We start from the raw sequence: 17,780 nt of genomic DNA, 5'->3' as shown, positions 1-17,780 counted from the left end.
GCAAAATGACTGTTTTCAAACAGGTTTCCGTATGGCCTTTGCTCAGGCAAACGTGTCATAACACCTGGCTTTAGTGTGTGCATGTGTGAGCGTGTACCGTAGATAACGGCCTGTCGGTCGACCTCCCGTGAGCTGAGTGACGCTAGAACGTGTGGCTCCACCGTCTCCTGCCAGTTCTGCGAGTCAATCACGTCCTCGTCCAGAGCCGGAGCGTCCGGTAACAGAGCCACCGGAGCGTCCACCATCCTACAGACGGACAGGAGAGAATGAGACGCACGAGCAGAGACTAACCAGAGCAGCAGAGCGAGAGCAGATAAACCTCACCTGCGCTGAGAGCGAGGCGTGTACGGCGGCGTCGGGTTCTCCAGCGATCTGAAATAACAATACAAATAAAGTTTGAAACTCAAAACAAAAGAAAAAGAAGCTAAATTTAATGGATTTATTTATTAAAATGATCTATAACATGTTTAGGGCTGCAACAACTAATCGATAAAAAACGATAATGAAAATAGGGTCTACCGATATATCGGCCGATATTTAGATTTTTTTTTTTTTTTTTCCCCTCCCTTTTCAAATCTCATTTCACATCGGAAAGGCATTTATTTTCAATAAAAATTAAGGAAATAATCAAAAAGTTGAAAAAGTATCGGGTAGGGTTTGGGTAGATGTAGGCGGGGGGCTTTATTGTCCCAATAAGGTGGCATCCATATAAAAATCTGAATTAAAATGATAAATTACACTTAATATGTTATTACTGCATATTGTTTTATAATGTACTACAATACTGAGGTGCAGATTATTGCCATTATTGCAATAAATAGTATAAAATCCTGCTATTTTTAGTGTAAATAGAATCTATCGCTATCTGCACTTAGTGTAAATAGCTGCTGCCTTTTTTTAAAGTCTTTCCGTGTGGCCGATGTTTTTCAAAACGGATTATGCTTCCTCTTTAAGACAAGCCACTGAGACGTGAAGCCAGCACCTGACAGACAGTAAAATGACCAATCGTCATTCACACACTACGTTGTGTTACATACAATAACACTCCGGCAATGCAGAAAATTCTTATTCAAACGTACCGTGAGACATCAGATCCACAGCACAGTATTATATCGGATTCATATCGGCCAGATTGATTTATAAATATCGGCATCGACCATTAAAAATCTCATATCGGTCGACCACTAAATGAAAATAATCAACAATGAATGTCATAATCAATGAGTTTATAAATATCGGCATCAGCCATTAAATACTGCAATACTACCGAATGGAAAACTTCCACCAGTCGTGTCAAATTACAGCAGTGAATAACACATTTCTATAGATGAAATGCATCTAAAAATAGCGGATGAAACAGAGTGAGCTGCTGCGGGAAAGATGCGTGATCCAAACTGTCCGAAACATGAGAATGCTTTATTTTAAACTTCAAGATAATGCATTAGTGTAATGTTTAACACGGCTCGTCCAGTCAGGCGCTTTGACAGATGTATGAGCCATTTAATGTGAGAAATGTTTCCTTGGCATATAAACTGCATTTTTCAGTAATATCCTTTTCAGTAAATGTTATATATTCACGTGAATGTTTCTATTTTGCATGAAGACTCATCCATTTGCGTTAAACAGACCAAACGCAGTAAATATTCAGCACAATAATAGTAATTTTGCCGATATATCGGTTATTGGACGTTAAAATAAGGTTTAAAAACCAACATGTAGTTCAAGTGTTTTATGATAGTAACTGTAAGGGAATAACAGAGTGTGACTGAATATAAATGCAAGACGTTTCTTACATTTACAGAATAAAGAAATGACAGTAACAGAGTAATAATCAATTTGAAAAATCTAATTAATGGTTAGTTGCAGCCCTAGCTGTATTTGTGTTAGTGTCTGTGTGTTTGTACCGTGCCGAGCTGCTGGAGGCTGAAGACGAGGCGCTGTGATGTAACAGCCTCAGTCCCGGCCCCTCCCTCTCCTCACAGTCCTCCATGTCCACATCGCTACGGGAACGAGGAACAGACTCCGCCCCAGTCCCGCCTCCTCGCCGACGCCCCTCCCCCTGAGCCTTCAAAGACTCGCTGCGAGCCAAGCGCACTGATATGGTCGGACTGAGGAGGAGAATAAACCAATGCAATCAACATCAAATCATTAAAGCTGGAACGTCAACAATAAAGTAGATGGATGTGAAATATCGCTGATGATATAGATAACATCTGCATGTTTTGACCTGTCCATGCTGTCCTCTCCAAAGCTGCTGGAAGACAACTGCTGTCCCTCAGTATCCCCTTCTTCAACGGAGTCGGAATTATTCTCAAACTGCTGAATGATGTTTCTCACGCTGCCCAGGACGAACTATGGACATAAATAAAGACATTAATATTCCTGCTCCATTTTTTTTTTTTCCATAACAGGTAGACAGCATGATTTTGAATTGTGTAACATCAAGGTTGTGAATATTTACTAAAACTAAACTACTGTCTGTCCTTGAGCTCTACAATTACAATAATACAGTCAGATATATAGAGGGTTTCTGCAGGTTTTATGAAGGTAAATGTAGTTTTTAAAACCAAGTAAAGAAATTTTAAGAAATAAATTAAATGGGACCACAATGTGTCAGTATGGTCTCTAAATGTAAACACCTAGCATTCAAAGTTTGAAGCATTAGCTTTAAAATTAATTTTACAAAAAAAAAAAAGGAAAATGTGTCCAAAGATTCTTGACAAAATGAAAAATAAGCAAAAAAGGAAAAAAGAAGCCAAATGACATCAGATAAAAAGTATTGTCTGAGATAAACAAAAACCTGTCAATGGGCTCAGAAAAACTTCAGTCTTATTGACAGACCTTTGTTCTTGTTTCAAGCATAAACTCAATTCATTTTGTTCATTTTCTCAGAAAACAAGCCTTCATATTTTAATTTTACGTCTCAAGCAAATGTGCATTGATTTAAGGCTGTTCAGATATTTGTATTGGGAAATAAGGCAAAACACTGAGGATGATATTTTTCTTTTTTTTTGCAATGTATACAACATTTAATGCTATGACAATCCATTTAAGACTTTCTGCTCCGACTTAAGCCCTTTTAAGGCCTGAATTTGTGGTAAGGCGAATTAAGTCTTTTTAAGACCTGGCAAAATCCTGTATATTAAAAATAATAATAATAATAATAAAAAATATATACAAATAATTAATATATAATTAAAAACAATATAATTTATAAATAATGAATTTATTATTATTATTATTATTATTATACTAAAAGATAGGAAAGACTCGCAAAAACCCTATATATTAAAAATAATAACAATAAACAAATAAATAAAAAACATTAAAATAAAAAAGATAAATTGAAATATATAAATAAAAATAATATAATGTATAAATAATAAATTAAATATTATATTATACTAAACGACAGGAAAGACCTGCAAAAACCCTATATATTAAAAAATAATAAAATAATAATAATAATAAACAAACTAAATAAAATAACATTAAAATAAAAAAAAAGATACATTGAAATATATAAATAAAAATAATATAATGTATAAATAATAAATTAAATATTATTATTATACTAAACGACAGGAAAGACCTGCAAAAACCCTATATATTAAAAATAATAACAATAATAATAAACAAATAAATAAAATAACATTAAAATAAAAAAAGATACATTGAAATATATAAATAAAAATAATATAATGTATAAATAATAAATTAAATATTATTATTATACTAAACGACAGGAAAGACCTGCAAAAACCCTATATATTAAAAATAATAACAATAATAATAAACAAATAAATAAAATAACATTAAAATAAAAAAAATGATACATTGAAATATATAAATAAAAATAATATAATGTATAAATAATAAATTAAATATTATTATTATACTAAACGACAGGAAAGACCTGCAAAAACCCTATATATTAAAAATAATAACAATAATAATAATAAACAAATAAATAAAATAACGTTAAAATAAAAAAAGATACATTGAAATATATAAATAAAAATAATATAATGTATAAATAATAAATTAAATATTAATATTATACTAAAAGACAGGAACGTGTTTTCATCAGGTCTGTAAAAGAAACTAAAACAAATAAATGAAAATGGAAAAGTGAAGGATGTGTACCTTCAGCCGGGGACAAAGGAACATGGAACGCTGGAGAAATAAACAAACGATGAGAAATATGAACAGAAAATGATACAAACTACAGCATTTCAAACTAAAGTAAAGAAAACAGTTTAAAATAAACACTGAAGGACTGACAGGCTCAAACACGTGCTGAAACTGAAACAGTGTGTGTGTGTGTGTGTGTGTGTGTGTGTGTGTGTGTGTGTGTTTACTGGACTGGGACGTGCTTATGGGTTTGCCGATGTACTTCAGGATGGGATTTCGTTTCTTGTCGTCTCCATCCCTCTCTCGTCTGGCGCTGCTCAGCTGCGTATGAACATGTGAAGTGTATTATGAGGATCCAGCAAGAACCAGAGCTAGTATAATTACAGCACATCTTTCAGTACAATACATCATACATTCACCTTTTTAGCTTTAGGAAAGAACGGAAGCCACTTTTCCTTCTCGGACATCAAGCCGGGAAACACTTTGGAGTCTCTGAGTTTAATGCCCGAGTGTCTGAGGTAGAGATGAACCGCAGACGCTAGCGGAGAGCTGACAGCAGAACAACTGTCAATATTGTCATCTAATATACAAAGTTCATGCATCTTAGCACATAAATCACTGCAAGCAACAGGATTGAAGCTCATACCTTCTGTCCTCCTCATGCTTTGAGCTGCAAGGAAAGAAGACTCGTGTTAGCTTCACTGTATTTACACAAACACACACCTGAAGAGAGAAACACACCTGAGGCTATCGGCTGACAGCGGTCTGTGGTGTGCGAGGGTCCCGTGACGGACGCCTCATGCTGTGTGTGCAGCGGTCATGTGACCTGTCTGCGGGTCATGTGACAGCTCTGCGTCGAGGCGTGTCGCGGGACCTTTGTAACTCATGCAAGCTCACTTTCAGTTTATTTCTGTGTCATCTGACCCGCTTTATAACCTGTGCTGCTGGTTTTATGGTATATTTCTCCCACTGATTTTAGCGCATATTAACCAGAGACACAAAACTCATCCGGGGCGAAAAATGTGTCCCTTTTCTCTTTACTTTCACTGGCAAGAAATGTATAATTCGAAATATTTAAAATATCGTTTAAAATTAGTTAATTTTAGCACGAGGATCCGGGGGGAAAGGATATAGAGTTGCGTTTTTGTTTTTTTTTTGGTTTGTTTTTCTTTTAACAAAATCTCTTTTTGTTTCAATTTTCTCAGGCTACAATTGTTTTTATGAAACCCATTTAAAATTATTCAACATTAATAATAAAATTAATATTAGTATATTATATATATATATATATATATATATATATATATATATATATATATATATATATCACACACATACATACACATACATTATATATATATATATATATATATATATATATATATATATAATATATATATATATATATACACACATACATATATACACATACATATATATACACACACACACACATAGATATATATATATATATATATATATATATATATATATTATATATATATATATATACATATATATATATATATATATATATATATATATTATATCTTACACACATATATATGTAATAACTATTATTGTGCTACTATTGCATAGTTGTATTACAAACCTTGAGTATTTAATAATAATTATACAATAAAGAAAATAATACCAAACATTATAATACCATTAAAGAAATGCATTAATTGATTTATTGTTGTTATCAAGTTATAAAATTTTAACTAATTAAATAAATGTATTAATATAGTAATATTGTTATTAATTTGAGTATATAATAATAAAAAAAGAATAATAACTGATTAATAAGAATAAGAATAAAACAGGACAACAGAAATATTACAATGCTATTATTGATGATTCCAAAAGAAAAGTAATCGGAAGCATCGGAAGCAGATTTTTCATAAAATACAATAAACATCTCATGTCTTCAGAATCACATGCACTGATGCTTCATGCACTATCGAAGTAAACCGAGTCAGTGTGGAGCTCAAGTCGTCGTCTCTTTAAATTCATTTTCACGTGTGATGAAACACTCACAGGATGTCCAGAGCGCCAGCACCTGTTTGTCCACCACCTGCCGCTCTTTCACCGGGTCTCCGTCTAACTGCTGCAGGTCGCTCTCTCCGAACAGAGAGCCCAGGACCCATCGTCTGCTTGCTCCTGCCGTACATCACACAAAACATCACATCAAGCACAGAGAAAGCACTTCTCTCTGTGTGTGTTACAGCCTTTCAGAACTACAAGAAAGGGCTCCAACAGCAGTACTGAGCAGTCGGGATGTAACGATTAACCGCAACCCTGTTGAAAATCAATTCAAACATGTTTAGATGCTAAACAAGTCACGATTCAGTTAGGGCTAGGAGTTTATATGAATGCATGTCTAAGTCTTTAGAAAAGTTTAGATGGTGTTTCTTCTTTTCTTCTTGCCTCTGTATAATGCATATTAAAGTTCATAAATGCAGTGCTGCTTTGTTTACAGCCGAGACCAAGGAAACGCTTTAAGCTCCACCTGCTGGCAGAGAGTGAATCTGCGTCTCGTTCAGCTCGTCTGCTGTTTCTGTTCCATGCTGATATTTCTTATCTATAGTTTCACAGAACTGAAGTCAAAAATATTCTGTTTTTTGCTTCAAAAAAACTGCTCATGTTGCATGTATGCAGCATCTCTGTTTGGACCATGATTAAAATCAAAGTCCCTTTAAGACAACTCATGTCATCTCTTTGAATGGGGAAATATTAAATTCTACAAAACTGTTCACTAGGCTTGACTTTACCGATTAGAGATTGGCTCTTTCATTCAGAAGGCGGGGCTTCCTGCGATTGAGCGGCCATATATAGAGCGTTGCATTTTACCCCATTCAAAACTATACGAGTGACACGTCTTGGGTATTCTACAGTCTTTGGTAAAATGCAGTGGTTGCCTGCCTCTAATTTAAATGGAAAGAGCACAGACAAAGCCTTATGTTGTTTATATGAAGAGATTTATTTTATTTGTGTTATTTATATGATTTGGTCTTGTTTTAAAATTTAAATTTACTTTTGTTATTTTACATTATATTTAAATTTTGTCATTTAGCAGACGCTTTTATCCAAATGACGACAACAGAAGCAATCAAAATCAACAAAAGAGCAAGTGCTATATTAGTATATTATTATAGTGTTATATTTCAATTTCACAAAGAAATGTGAAGCATTTTGTCCAAGCAATAATAAAAGGACATATTTAATTTATAATTTGTTTTTCTGGTAAAAAAATAAAAAATAAAAATTAAATCGTGAATCAAATCATGAGTTGAGTGAATCGTTACACCCCAACTGAGTAGTGTTAGATAAAACTGCTACAATATGAATATTACAGTAAAGCTGGAGGCACACCTGTAGTCTAGAAGCTGCTCTTGAATATCTGGAAGCACCTGCTGCTGGAGCTCAGACAGCGGCCCTCGGATGTCCTCCTGCGCGTGCAGACGAGACTCTACACGAGAAGAAACCAAAAGGCAGGGTTAATCACAGCTCCGTCACACTGCCAGCAGGCGCTCCAGCTGGGGTTTCTGTTCAGGAGATCTCACCTATGTCTGTCAGGAACTCCTCCCGGACTTTAATCTTCACAGGCTGAAACGAATCACAAATGGACAGTCACACACAGAAAGCTCACTGAGAAATGCAGCGCTGGTGGTTTGTGGGTGTAGATCAGACACTCACCGCATCGTGGTCCAGGAAGTGTGAGCAGATCTGAGGGGCGAGCGATCGGGCGTCTTTAGGGCTCGAGCCCAGATACGCCTCCACAGACAGATAAAACAACTGCATCGACACAAACACACACGTCAGAGACACATTTGTGCTCATGCAGCCACTGATGCTCACTTTAATATTTCATAACAGGGGTGTAACGGTACACAAACATGAAAGGTCTGAGTCTCAAGACTTCATAGTTGGTGGTTATTTTGTGACAGAAAGTAACATTGAGAGAGAAATTGAAACATATGTTGCAAAAAAAAAAAAAGGAAATCCAAAAAAATTTAGGAGTTTAGGTGTCACTTTTTGTATAATGCCTAAACAAAATTGCATAGGAACCAAATTTTTTTTTAATATCAACTTCAAATTTGGAACACAACTTATTTAGAAATTTTATAGCAATTCTGGAATAAAAACGATTTTGTAAAATATTTATTAAAAATAGTACAGTACATTTTCTTTACAGTAAATTTAAACTTCTATACATTTTTTATACTTTCATTTTTTGAAAGGATTGCACTTCTGCAAAAATCTGCTATTGACTTCTTTAGAAAGAGACCAACCTTAGGTCTGTAATTAAAAGTTCGTGCATGAATTATAACAATTAAAGTCTTAAAATAGTGCACATTCACATCTATGGGGGGGCAGGTAAGGAGTTAAATTATAATTAAACTTTTCTTAGGGATAAAAATCTACCTCGGCTTACAGTGAGCCCTTTTACATTACTATAAGTTTACAATTAACAACAGAGACCAAACTTAAATTTAATTAATATTTATTTTTATATATAATAATCAACACTCAACTTAAAATAATTAAGACATCACTAACAGATAATAAAGCAATAAGCCCCAAGAAGCCATGGTTTACAGTGAATTTATAACAGCTAAGGGACGTTACCTGTTATAAATCCACTGTAACCCACGGTTTCACAGGGATTATTGCTTTTAGAAAACGGTTATTCCATATACGTGGTAAGGTTTCACAAAAATAAAACAGAGCAAATAGGCGTACTGAAATAAAAATATTATTCTTCCACCAAACAATGTAGTTCCTTAGAAACGGTTGTGGTTCCCAAGCAACACACAAATGTAAACAAAGGTGTATGTTTGTAGAGTAATTTACAACAGCGTCGAACTTGGCTCAACCAATCAGAATCAAGGACCGGAACTATCCGCTTTATAAAGTAAAATACAACGAGTATAAAGTCTAATATTTAGCGAGATGTTCTTCTCAAGACTTGATTTATAGCGCATTAACGAGCTGTGGACACTGATGATGTCTGAGGGAAATGAAATGCTACGTGATGATATGTTTAAAACCTGTTTTTTTCGCTGTCTTTCTGCAGATGAAATGCTGATTGAGCGATTGCATGAGGCGTGAGATGTTCATTCATGTTTATTTCTTGCTATAGCTAGTAGTAAATAGGAAGAGATGATCGCAAAGCTGTTTAGATCTGTCGCCACATCAAAGAGCACCAAAACAGCATTTATTGTTTGAATTTCCTGAATAAAAAGGACATAATTTGAAAAATGAGACTTTGTTTCTTATCAAAAGTAACAGTATATAAAACTGGAAGTTTCCAGTGATGTCTGCTCGTGCAGTGGTTAAAACAAATCTTTATTTGTTCAGTACACATGTGCACCGAACCGAAAAATACGTGTACTGTTACACCCCTATATCATATGAGAAAGCAGCGCTGACCAGCGGGTTTGGATCCAGTAGTTGACTAACACGTATCTCATGAAGACCGTCATGTGTGCGGACGACTCTTCAGCAGCTCGATGTCCTTGAAACGGCCCGTCCATCTGTCATTAACAGAGAGAAAGAGTTACATCTCATCTACTCCACTGTTCCTGGCTCCATGTGGAATAATATTAGGAGTGTGCACAAATAGATCGATCTCTAATTATTATTAGAAAAATAAAAACACTATTCGAATTTAATATGTGTTGCTTTGCGAGCAGTAAATCCAGGGAATCCATGAAAAATCCTGAGCACACAAACTAAAAGTCAGTTTTAACTAAATGCACTGGGTGGCGCTGTGGAGCAGGTTAACATTGTTGTCTATTATGCCTAATCATAAACTTGTTTTTTTTTATAACTAGCGCTATGTGCTATAATCCCAAAAGTCGACCAAATCAACTTGAACACTGAATTAGGAGCAGCATATTAGCACACTACTGTGTCTGTGATATAAAGATATGACAGAAATAGTAAGAGTAGCATGCTATTCCAAACTCAGCCCAGATATTCTTTAATACATGCATTTAAGATGCATATGAAAATTAAATGAAAAACTCTGATGACTATGCTTTGCATAGCTGTGCATATCCAAATCTCTGTCCAATATAAATAATAGAAATAAATCTAAAGGGTCTTGATTATAAAGAGACAATTTCAGAAAAAACAACTGATGACACTAAAATATATCAATTACTAAAATATATGTTTATTATTTAATTTATATATTATACAATTATTTTAATAATTTAACAACACATTTGCATGCTTTTGAAGGTGGATAGGGGTCAAATTACTAATAGGTGAACTAATAAAATATTTAAGTATTTTTATGTGAATGTTTCTATTTTAAATCCCTTATTTATTTTAATTAATTACTAGCTTCTCATCAACTTTGGGAGACTCTGCTATATGCAGTGAGAAATGCGATAAGGAAGGCGTTTAATGAAAACTCTCTCTCTCACCTCATTGATGGAATACCCATCATCCTCTTCTTCTTCCTCTGGTCCAATGATCTGCGACTTCCCTCCCTGACGGGACACAAGACACTCAGACTGCAGGCTGAGCACAGAGCACTGCCGAGCGCTAGAGGGACCCACTGATCGTCTTACCGAGTCCGAGGGGTGCGTGTCGGATCCCTGCCGGCGGAGCAGGGTTCGAAGGTGGACGGGGAGGAGAAGGGACTCTCAAACGCCTGAGCACAGAGACACAGGAGACCGTGAGAGAGATGGATGGGGGACGTCTCACTTCTATTCACACTCCTATGAATCTGATGGGAATCGTTTCTTAAAGTGTAAGACGAACTAGGGATGCATCGAAATGAAAATTCTTGGCGGAAGCCGAACAAAATGAAACACTGGGCCGAAGGCCGAATTTTTTTACGGTTTTTCACCAATTTTTTTTTTTTTTTTTTTTTTTTTTTTTTCATAATTGTGATCCTGGAGCACAAAACCAGTCTTAAGTGTCATTTTTTTCAAAACTGGTCGAGATTTGGAAATCTGGAATCTGAGGATGCAAAAAAAATCTAAATATTGAGAAAATCATCTTTAAAGTTGTCCAAATGAAGTTCTTAGCAATGCATATTACTAATCAAAAAATTAAGTTTTGATATATTTACGGTAGTAAATTTACAAAATATCTTCATGGAACATGATTTTTACTTGATATCCTAATGATTTTTGGCATAAAAGAAAAATCTATATTTTGACCCATACAATGTATTTTTGGCTATTACTGCAAATATGTGACTTAAGACTGGTTTTGTGCTCCAGGGTCACAACTGAATAAATTAAATAGCCAAAATGTGCTTTTTACTGTTTTGTCTTGCTTTTTAAATAAAAAAATAAATAAATCAATTACAAAACAACAATTTAAAAATATTTAAGATTCTAGCAGACATATACCAACAAAGCACAATTTAACTTAAACTTAAGTTAGTAAAATAATATTTTTTGCGCATCAGACCTCCTTCTTTTACTGTACAAATAAAAGCAGCCTTGCTGAGCAGAAGAGACTTCTTTTAAAACATTACAGATACTGATTTGAACACTATGTGTGAACGTTATAATGAATGTATTAACAGAGCTGTTGTAATTATCTCACTTTTTATTTTATTTGACAGAACAACAGTAAAATTACAATACTAGAATTTATGAATGCTGATAAGAGTTCTTGCTTTCTCTCAACTTTTATTTTGGCAGAAACGAGCGCGTGCCTCTCACTGTACGCTGGATAATGAACGTAACTCACCTCGACGTCTCCTTCGCTGGAGTCCATCGATAACCGACCTGCTCAAAGAGAGAAATCACACCAACATTACAGCACCAACGCTGATGAATCAAAGATCTTATTAGCTCTTCAACACATGATTTAATGAGCGTATAGCCACCTTCTCCAGCTGTGAGATAGCTAGCGACAGCTTCTGACCGAGTGCCATCCTGAAACAGAGAAACCATTTAAAATCAGCGGTGTGTGTTTGGAAACAACTAATCGACTGGTTTATGAACATTTACATCAGAAAGCTCAAAAAGCGGCACAGAAAGGAAACAAATGCAACAACTGGTACCTTTAAAACCCGTCTATATAACACAACACTAGTCTGTTGATGTCCTTTTATTTAATTACCTAAAATGAAGTAGCGCTGTGGATTATTGTGACGTTTTTATCAGCTGTTTGGACTCTCATTCTGACGGCACCCATTCACTGCAGAGCATCAAGTGATGCAATGCTACATGTCTACATCTTGGATGGTGTAAGGGTGAAGTATATTAAGCACAAATCTCACCAGATCCTGCCGGATCTTCACTCTGACTTGGTTGGCTCTTCGTTTGGCACTTTCTATCCGCTCCTCTAATGAAGGCGAGGGGTTTCGAGACCCTCCTCCTCCAGAAGCTTCTGCTCAGAGAGAGCAGCAAACATCATTACTGATGGGTCCTAACACGACTCAGCACACACACACACGAGAGAAGCACTGATCCTGCATCACTGATACCTGCAGCTCTGCCTCCTCCTGCTCCAGCATCTTTCGGAGGATCTCTGTGGCGTGTTTCTGCACCTCGGGGTCCTGAGAATGATGGAGAGACACATTAAAAGGATGAAGGAGACACCTGCTTTATTTCTTTCAGAAAAATCTGTTTTATATTTCCCAAATTCAATGTTTTCCGTTAAATAAGTCTGATTTATTTTATGTCATGCATTCTGACTTATTTACTCTCTTAAAGAGTATCTAAGAGTTCTAGATTAACATGAGATCAGCAGAAAATGTGTGTTATGTCCACTTTATTTAAATTTAAATAATTGAATTCATAAAACTTTAACAATTTAACCACTTATAGTAGTGCCGTATGAAATGTTATAATTATTGTTTTTTTACATTCTGATTTTTTTTCTTCAAAAAATCCGTTGCTTATTTTTAGATTCCATTTTACTTAACTTTTTAATAACCAAATTGAATGTCTAATCGTTTAAATTCATAAAACCTAATAAAAACAATATTTTAATGTTGGATTAATAAACAACTCAATTCATATAAATTAACAATTTAACTATTTATTATAATTTTAACAATACGAAAACACTATATTCTATTATACCATATGGTTTTCTTTTTTTGGAATCCATATTAAGGGTTTAATTCAATTCAATTTTAATAATTATTTTTAGTTAATTTTTTAAAAACTTTAATTTAATCATTTGTTTAAAGTTTTATCAATACAAGTGAAAGTGTTAATAATGAAAGGTGTTATTTATTTCTGAAATTCTGTGTTGTCTTTTTTTAATTTTTCAGGATTTTGCGTGTTAATGTATAAAAACTTCAAATCAAACTAAATTTTAAAAATCCTTTAATTTGTTGCAAAACAGTGCTACAAAACAGAGGTTTATTATTTACATTAAAACACTGACAAAAATTGTGTAATACCCCTTTAAAAATAATGTATTATTATTTTTATTATTACTTTCAGAACATTCTGCTGTCATAATTTCTTCAAGTAAACCCAAACTTTTATTTTGGCGGGTTGTAGAAGATCTTTAAGTTTCTGTGCGCATATGAAGATGAAATGCTGGTGAAATGACTGATGTGTAGTAGACGAAACCATGCCATTCATTCACACAGAGACACACAGACTTTTTGTGCTTTAATATTCATTGGTAACAGATTGTACCAAGACTATATCATAGTCAATAAAAGTTTTAAAAACATGGCGCACCTGTAATGGTTTGGGTCCAGTGATTCTCTGAGTCGGGGTGCTGCTTCCTGTGGGTGGAGTTGGTGGAGGAGGCGGGGCTTCACCAGGTGCTGTCCTGTGATTGGGCAAGAGGTCACTGGGGAGGGGCTGAAGCGGGATGGACGCGACTGAAGGAGGCGGGCCCTGAAGAGTCAAGGCCACATACGTCCCGGCTGTCAGAGCAGAAGAACAAACGTCAGTGCAGACGCTCCTCACAACTACTAAAAAACTAAACATACAACAGCCAGACTCACATTTGATCATTTTTACCACTTCCTGATGAGACATGGACGAAACCAATGAACCGTTGACCTGAAAGGCAAACAGAGATGACAAATATGAGATTAGTTATTAATTAAATTACAATCACTTTTGTTTTACAATGGCAAAGCGTACCTTAATGATCCGGTCTCCTTCCTGAACTCCAGCCTTGACCGCCGCTCCACCTGTGAGGACAAAGAAAGCAGGGTTGATTCTGATAGCGGTTTATCATTTACAGGTACATCACCCTTGGGTTTAATTAAAGGTATTAATTACCTGGCCGAACATTCTGCACTAGTTTGATTCTCTCGCCACAGACGGTGAAGCCAAACCCCAGATTGTCCCTTTGCACAACCACACATCTTTGGACTAAACCTGTCCCTATGAAACAAACAGAGGACCTTTCAATAACATCAAGTCATGTGATCACGGTCATTTGCATATGACCTGCATTACCTGCGTTGTCTGAGGGGAGATCAGACAGCGTCTCCCTCTGCTGGCCAGGAGAAGACCTGCGCTCTGAGTCTCCCAACGTCAAACTGCTCAACTAGACATCAGATGAGATATTAAAATCAATGCCACAAGAAATGGATAACTAGGGGACCAGGGAGCAGGAGAAAAGGACAGAGAACCAGAAAAAAAGCAAGGCAATAAGAAGTAGGGAAGAATGCATGCAACATAATTGATGCATGATGCAAAATAAAACTGAAAGTTGGTGAATTTAACGAGATTGAAGACTAACTAAAAAGTAAAAGGACTTCAGATATATTCCTGAGTTTCACATCAGCGCTGGCATTAAAAAATAGTTGCTGACCAACCAATATTGTGTTTTCAATACGGAACTCAAATATTGAGCTACAAAAATAATGCATTTTACACAAATTGCTTAAGCTGCTATTACACAACATTTACTGTAACTGAAAAAAAAAACAAAAAAAAAAAAAAACCTTCCATCATCTACAGATTTCATCCTGGTCTGCCACTAATTATAGCACGGAAATAAAACCAGAAAACTCACCAAGCAGCAAAAGGACTAAAAGGAAGCATGAAAGAGAGAAGGAAGGCATTACAGTGAGACAGATGGAAGAAAGAGAGCGAGAAATGCACAGAAAGAGCTAATACTCAACATGAGACGGACTGTAAAACTGACTGAGAAAGTGAACGAGGTGTGAGTGAGTTTACAGCTCGTGTAACTCCTCCTAAATAAGCCAGCTCAAACAAACACGTCTGAGCACACGACTCGGCACAGGTAAACATCATTACTCCACCGCATGACAATTAGCTCCGGAAACCTGTGTTAATGACTGACAGATGTCATGTGTTGGGTTTGACTTTGATTCAGCATACCTGGGCAGGTGTGTTTGTTTCTTAATGGCTGCCCTGCAGTCACACGACACAAAAAGGAAGTGGATGCGCAGGAAAAACAAGTCAATGGGAAAGAGAAACAAAGATCTTGAGACAGAACAAGACAGATAAAGACAGAAATACACACAGACAAGTGGACATTTATGCAGTGAATCTTCTCCAGAGCGACCCCATCATTCATCAGTCAAACACAAACACACAGCTGTAACAGATACTGATGCACCGAGGCGGTAAAAATAGCAACGAGGAAACTAATGCACACTGGACGAATGGAAAAACCTGTATTGTTAGACAGAGGACAAGCGAGACAGTGATGCAGTAACCGTCTGAACTTAATAACACAATTTCAACCTCACAAAAGCACAAAACCTAGAACTTAGCCTGTTTGTTCACTGTAAACAATGATTTGCCTGTGTGCCCTCTTCTATCAGCTAAAATCTACTGTAAAATCTGGGAAACTGAGTCTAGACGCTCAATAACTGTGATAATCTCACATTTCTACTTGAATATAAAGGTCCACCGAAAAATCTGGTAACTTTTTACTTAGCCACTCATACTTAAAGGGATACTCCACCCCAAAATTAAACTTTTGTCATTAATCACTTACCCCCAAGTCGTTCCAAACCCGTAAAAGCTTCGTTCGTCTTCGGAACACAATTTGAGACATTTTAGATGAAGACCGGGAGGCCTGTGACTGTCCCATAGACTGCCAAATAAATAACAGTGACAAGGTATGAAAAGCATCGTCAGAATACTCCATCTGCCATCAGTGACTCAACCGTAACGTTATGAAGCGATGAGAATACTTTTTGTACACAAAGAAAACTAAAATAACGACTTTATTCAACAATGTGTCTCCTCTGTGTCTCTCCACATCAGCCGTGACACAAGGAAACATTTTCTACGTATTTTTACGCTTTAATTTGAAAGAAAACAGCTCATCCGTGCAGCGCGGCTGACACAGAAGAGCATACACCGCCTGTGTCCAGCTCATATTCTCCAAAATGGCGCTACGCTGATTTGGAGAGACACGGAGGAGAGGAATTGTTGAATAAAGTCATTATTTTTTTTTTTTTTTTTTACAAAAACTATTCTTAATGTTCCTAAAAGTCACTTCATAACGTTACGGTTGAATCACTGATGGCAGATGGACTATTCTGACGATGCTTTTCATACTTTCCTGGACCTTGACACTGTTATTTATTCGGCAGTCTATGGGACAGGCACAAGCCTCCCGGTTTTCATCCAAAATATCTTAAACTGTGTTCCGAAGACAAACAAAGCTTTTATGGGTTTGGAACGATAAATAACAAAATTTACAAATTACAAAATGGGTTCATTTTATCCCTTTAAGCATCTCTTTAAACTAATGTTCTCAACAGGGGTCGACCGATTATCGCCGCCGATATTGGTTATCGGTCATTTTCTAAATTGATTCACCGATAAAATAATTTAAAAGCATTTAAAGAAAGTTTTTGTCAGAGCCCTTGTTACTCTTAATTTTTATATTAATTTTCATTTTAACACCAGACATATCGGTTATCAGTCTACTTGATCTGTAATAATCAGCATCGTCCCTGAAATACACATATCAGCCGATATTGTTTGTTCTGTCGCCACATTTGACAAATTCAGAATGTTTTTATTTACTTTTTTATTTGTGTTTTACTCTCTTTAGTAATTCTGAATGGATCTGTATATAGTCAGGTAAAGGCGACTGGTATCGTGGTCTGTTGGCACCCCTGTGTGGTCCTGTTTGGCATTGCAGCTTGACTTGTTATTTACACATGTATAAAAAATGCTCCATTTTTTAGAAATTGTGAATTATGAAAATAAACTTACACACTCACACTTACACACTCACCACAGCTCCACTTCCACTAGCTAAACAAATTAATCATGTGGCTGGCGGCAAATAAAGCATGGGAACTGAAAACAGTTACTTTTCAGTGATGCTGCATTGTGGCAAAGGCTCTAGTCAGGTATCACAGAAAATAATTTAGATAGATCTCTTGCTTTCTTTCTCACATGAGATAAGGATAATGGTCAACCGATTCGAGTTTTTACAATTTTGCTGCATGTAGGACGGCCGATATAACACAGATTCATATGTAATGTTGAATAACATCAAATGAAAATGTGCACGAAATTGATTAACACTTATATAACAGAATATTTACACACACTTGCGTCTGCTAGATCTGCTGTGTACAAACACCTGATAGACGTATTTAAGATGTCAGTTTTACATACATACTAAATCATAAACATCTTAAAGACATCTTATAAACGTCTATTTGACATTTGATAGGGAACTTC

The 17,780-nt window shown here is 35.7% G+C and overlaps 1 protein-coding gene across 1 annotated transcript in view; it reads right to left on the bottom strand.

Moving 5' to 3' along the window:
- The window catches only part of LOC109075737 (rho guanine nucleotide exchange factor 11-like), a 34,623-nt gene that overhangs the window by 15,491 nt on the left and 1,352 nt on the right, over positions 1-17,780 (bottom strand). Inside the window, 29 exon segments of the mRNA XM_042759254.1 lie at positions 98-246; positions 325-372; positions 1,905-2,108; positions 2,228-2,343; positions 2,345-2,352; positions 4,147-4,176; positions 4,362-4,455; positions 4,554-4,683; positions 4,781-4,804; positions 6,171-6,294; positions 7,508-7,606; positions 7,701-7,743; positions 7,834-7,932; positions 9,571-9,599; positions 9,602-9,674; positions 10,575-10,640; positions 10,722-10,768; positions 10,771-10,804; positions 11,860-11,897; positions 11,999-12,047; positions 12,395-12,484; positions 12,487-12,504; positions 12,602-12,673; positions 13,818-14,008; positions 14,090-14,147; positions 14,232-14,281; positions 14,373-14,477; positions 14,553-14,644; positions 15,115-15,129. Of these exon segments, the coding sequence (XP_042615188.1) occupies positions 98-246; positions 325-372; positions 1,905-2,108; positions 2,228-2,343; positions 2,345-2,352; positions 4,147-4,176; positions 4,362-4,455; positions 4,554-4,683; positions 4,781-4,804; positions 6,171-6,294; positions 7,508-7,606; positions 7,701-7,743; positions 7,834-7,932; positions 9,571-9,599; positions 9,602-9,674; positions 10,575-10,640; positions 10,722-10,768; positions 10,771-10,804; positions 11,860-11,897; positions 11,999-12,047; positions 12,395-12,484; positions 12,487-12,504; positions 12,602-12,673; positions 13,818-14,008; positions 14,090-14,147; positions 14,232-14,281; positions 14,373-14,477; positions 14,553-14,644; positions 15,115-15,129 (2,195 nt within the window).

Source organism: Cyprinus carpio, chromosome A7 (genome assembly GCF_018340385.1).
Source record: "Cyprinus carpio isolate SPL01 chromosome A7, ASM1834038v1, whole genome shotgun sequence".
NCBI classification, from domain to species: domain Eukaryota; kingdom Metazoa; phylum Chordata; class Actinopteri; order Cypriniformes; family Cyprinidae; genus Cyprinus; species Cyprinus carpio.
The sequence above is the reverse complement of the archived record's forward strand: the minus strand, read 5'-3'. Positions and strand labels throughout refer to the sequence as shown.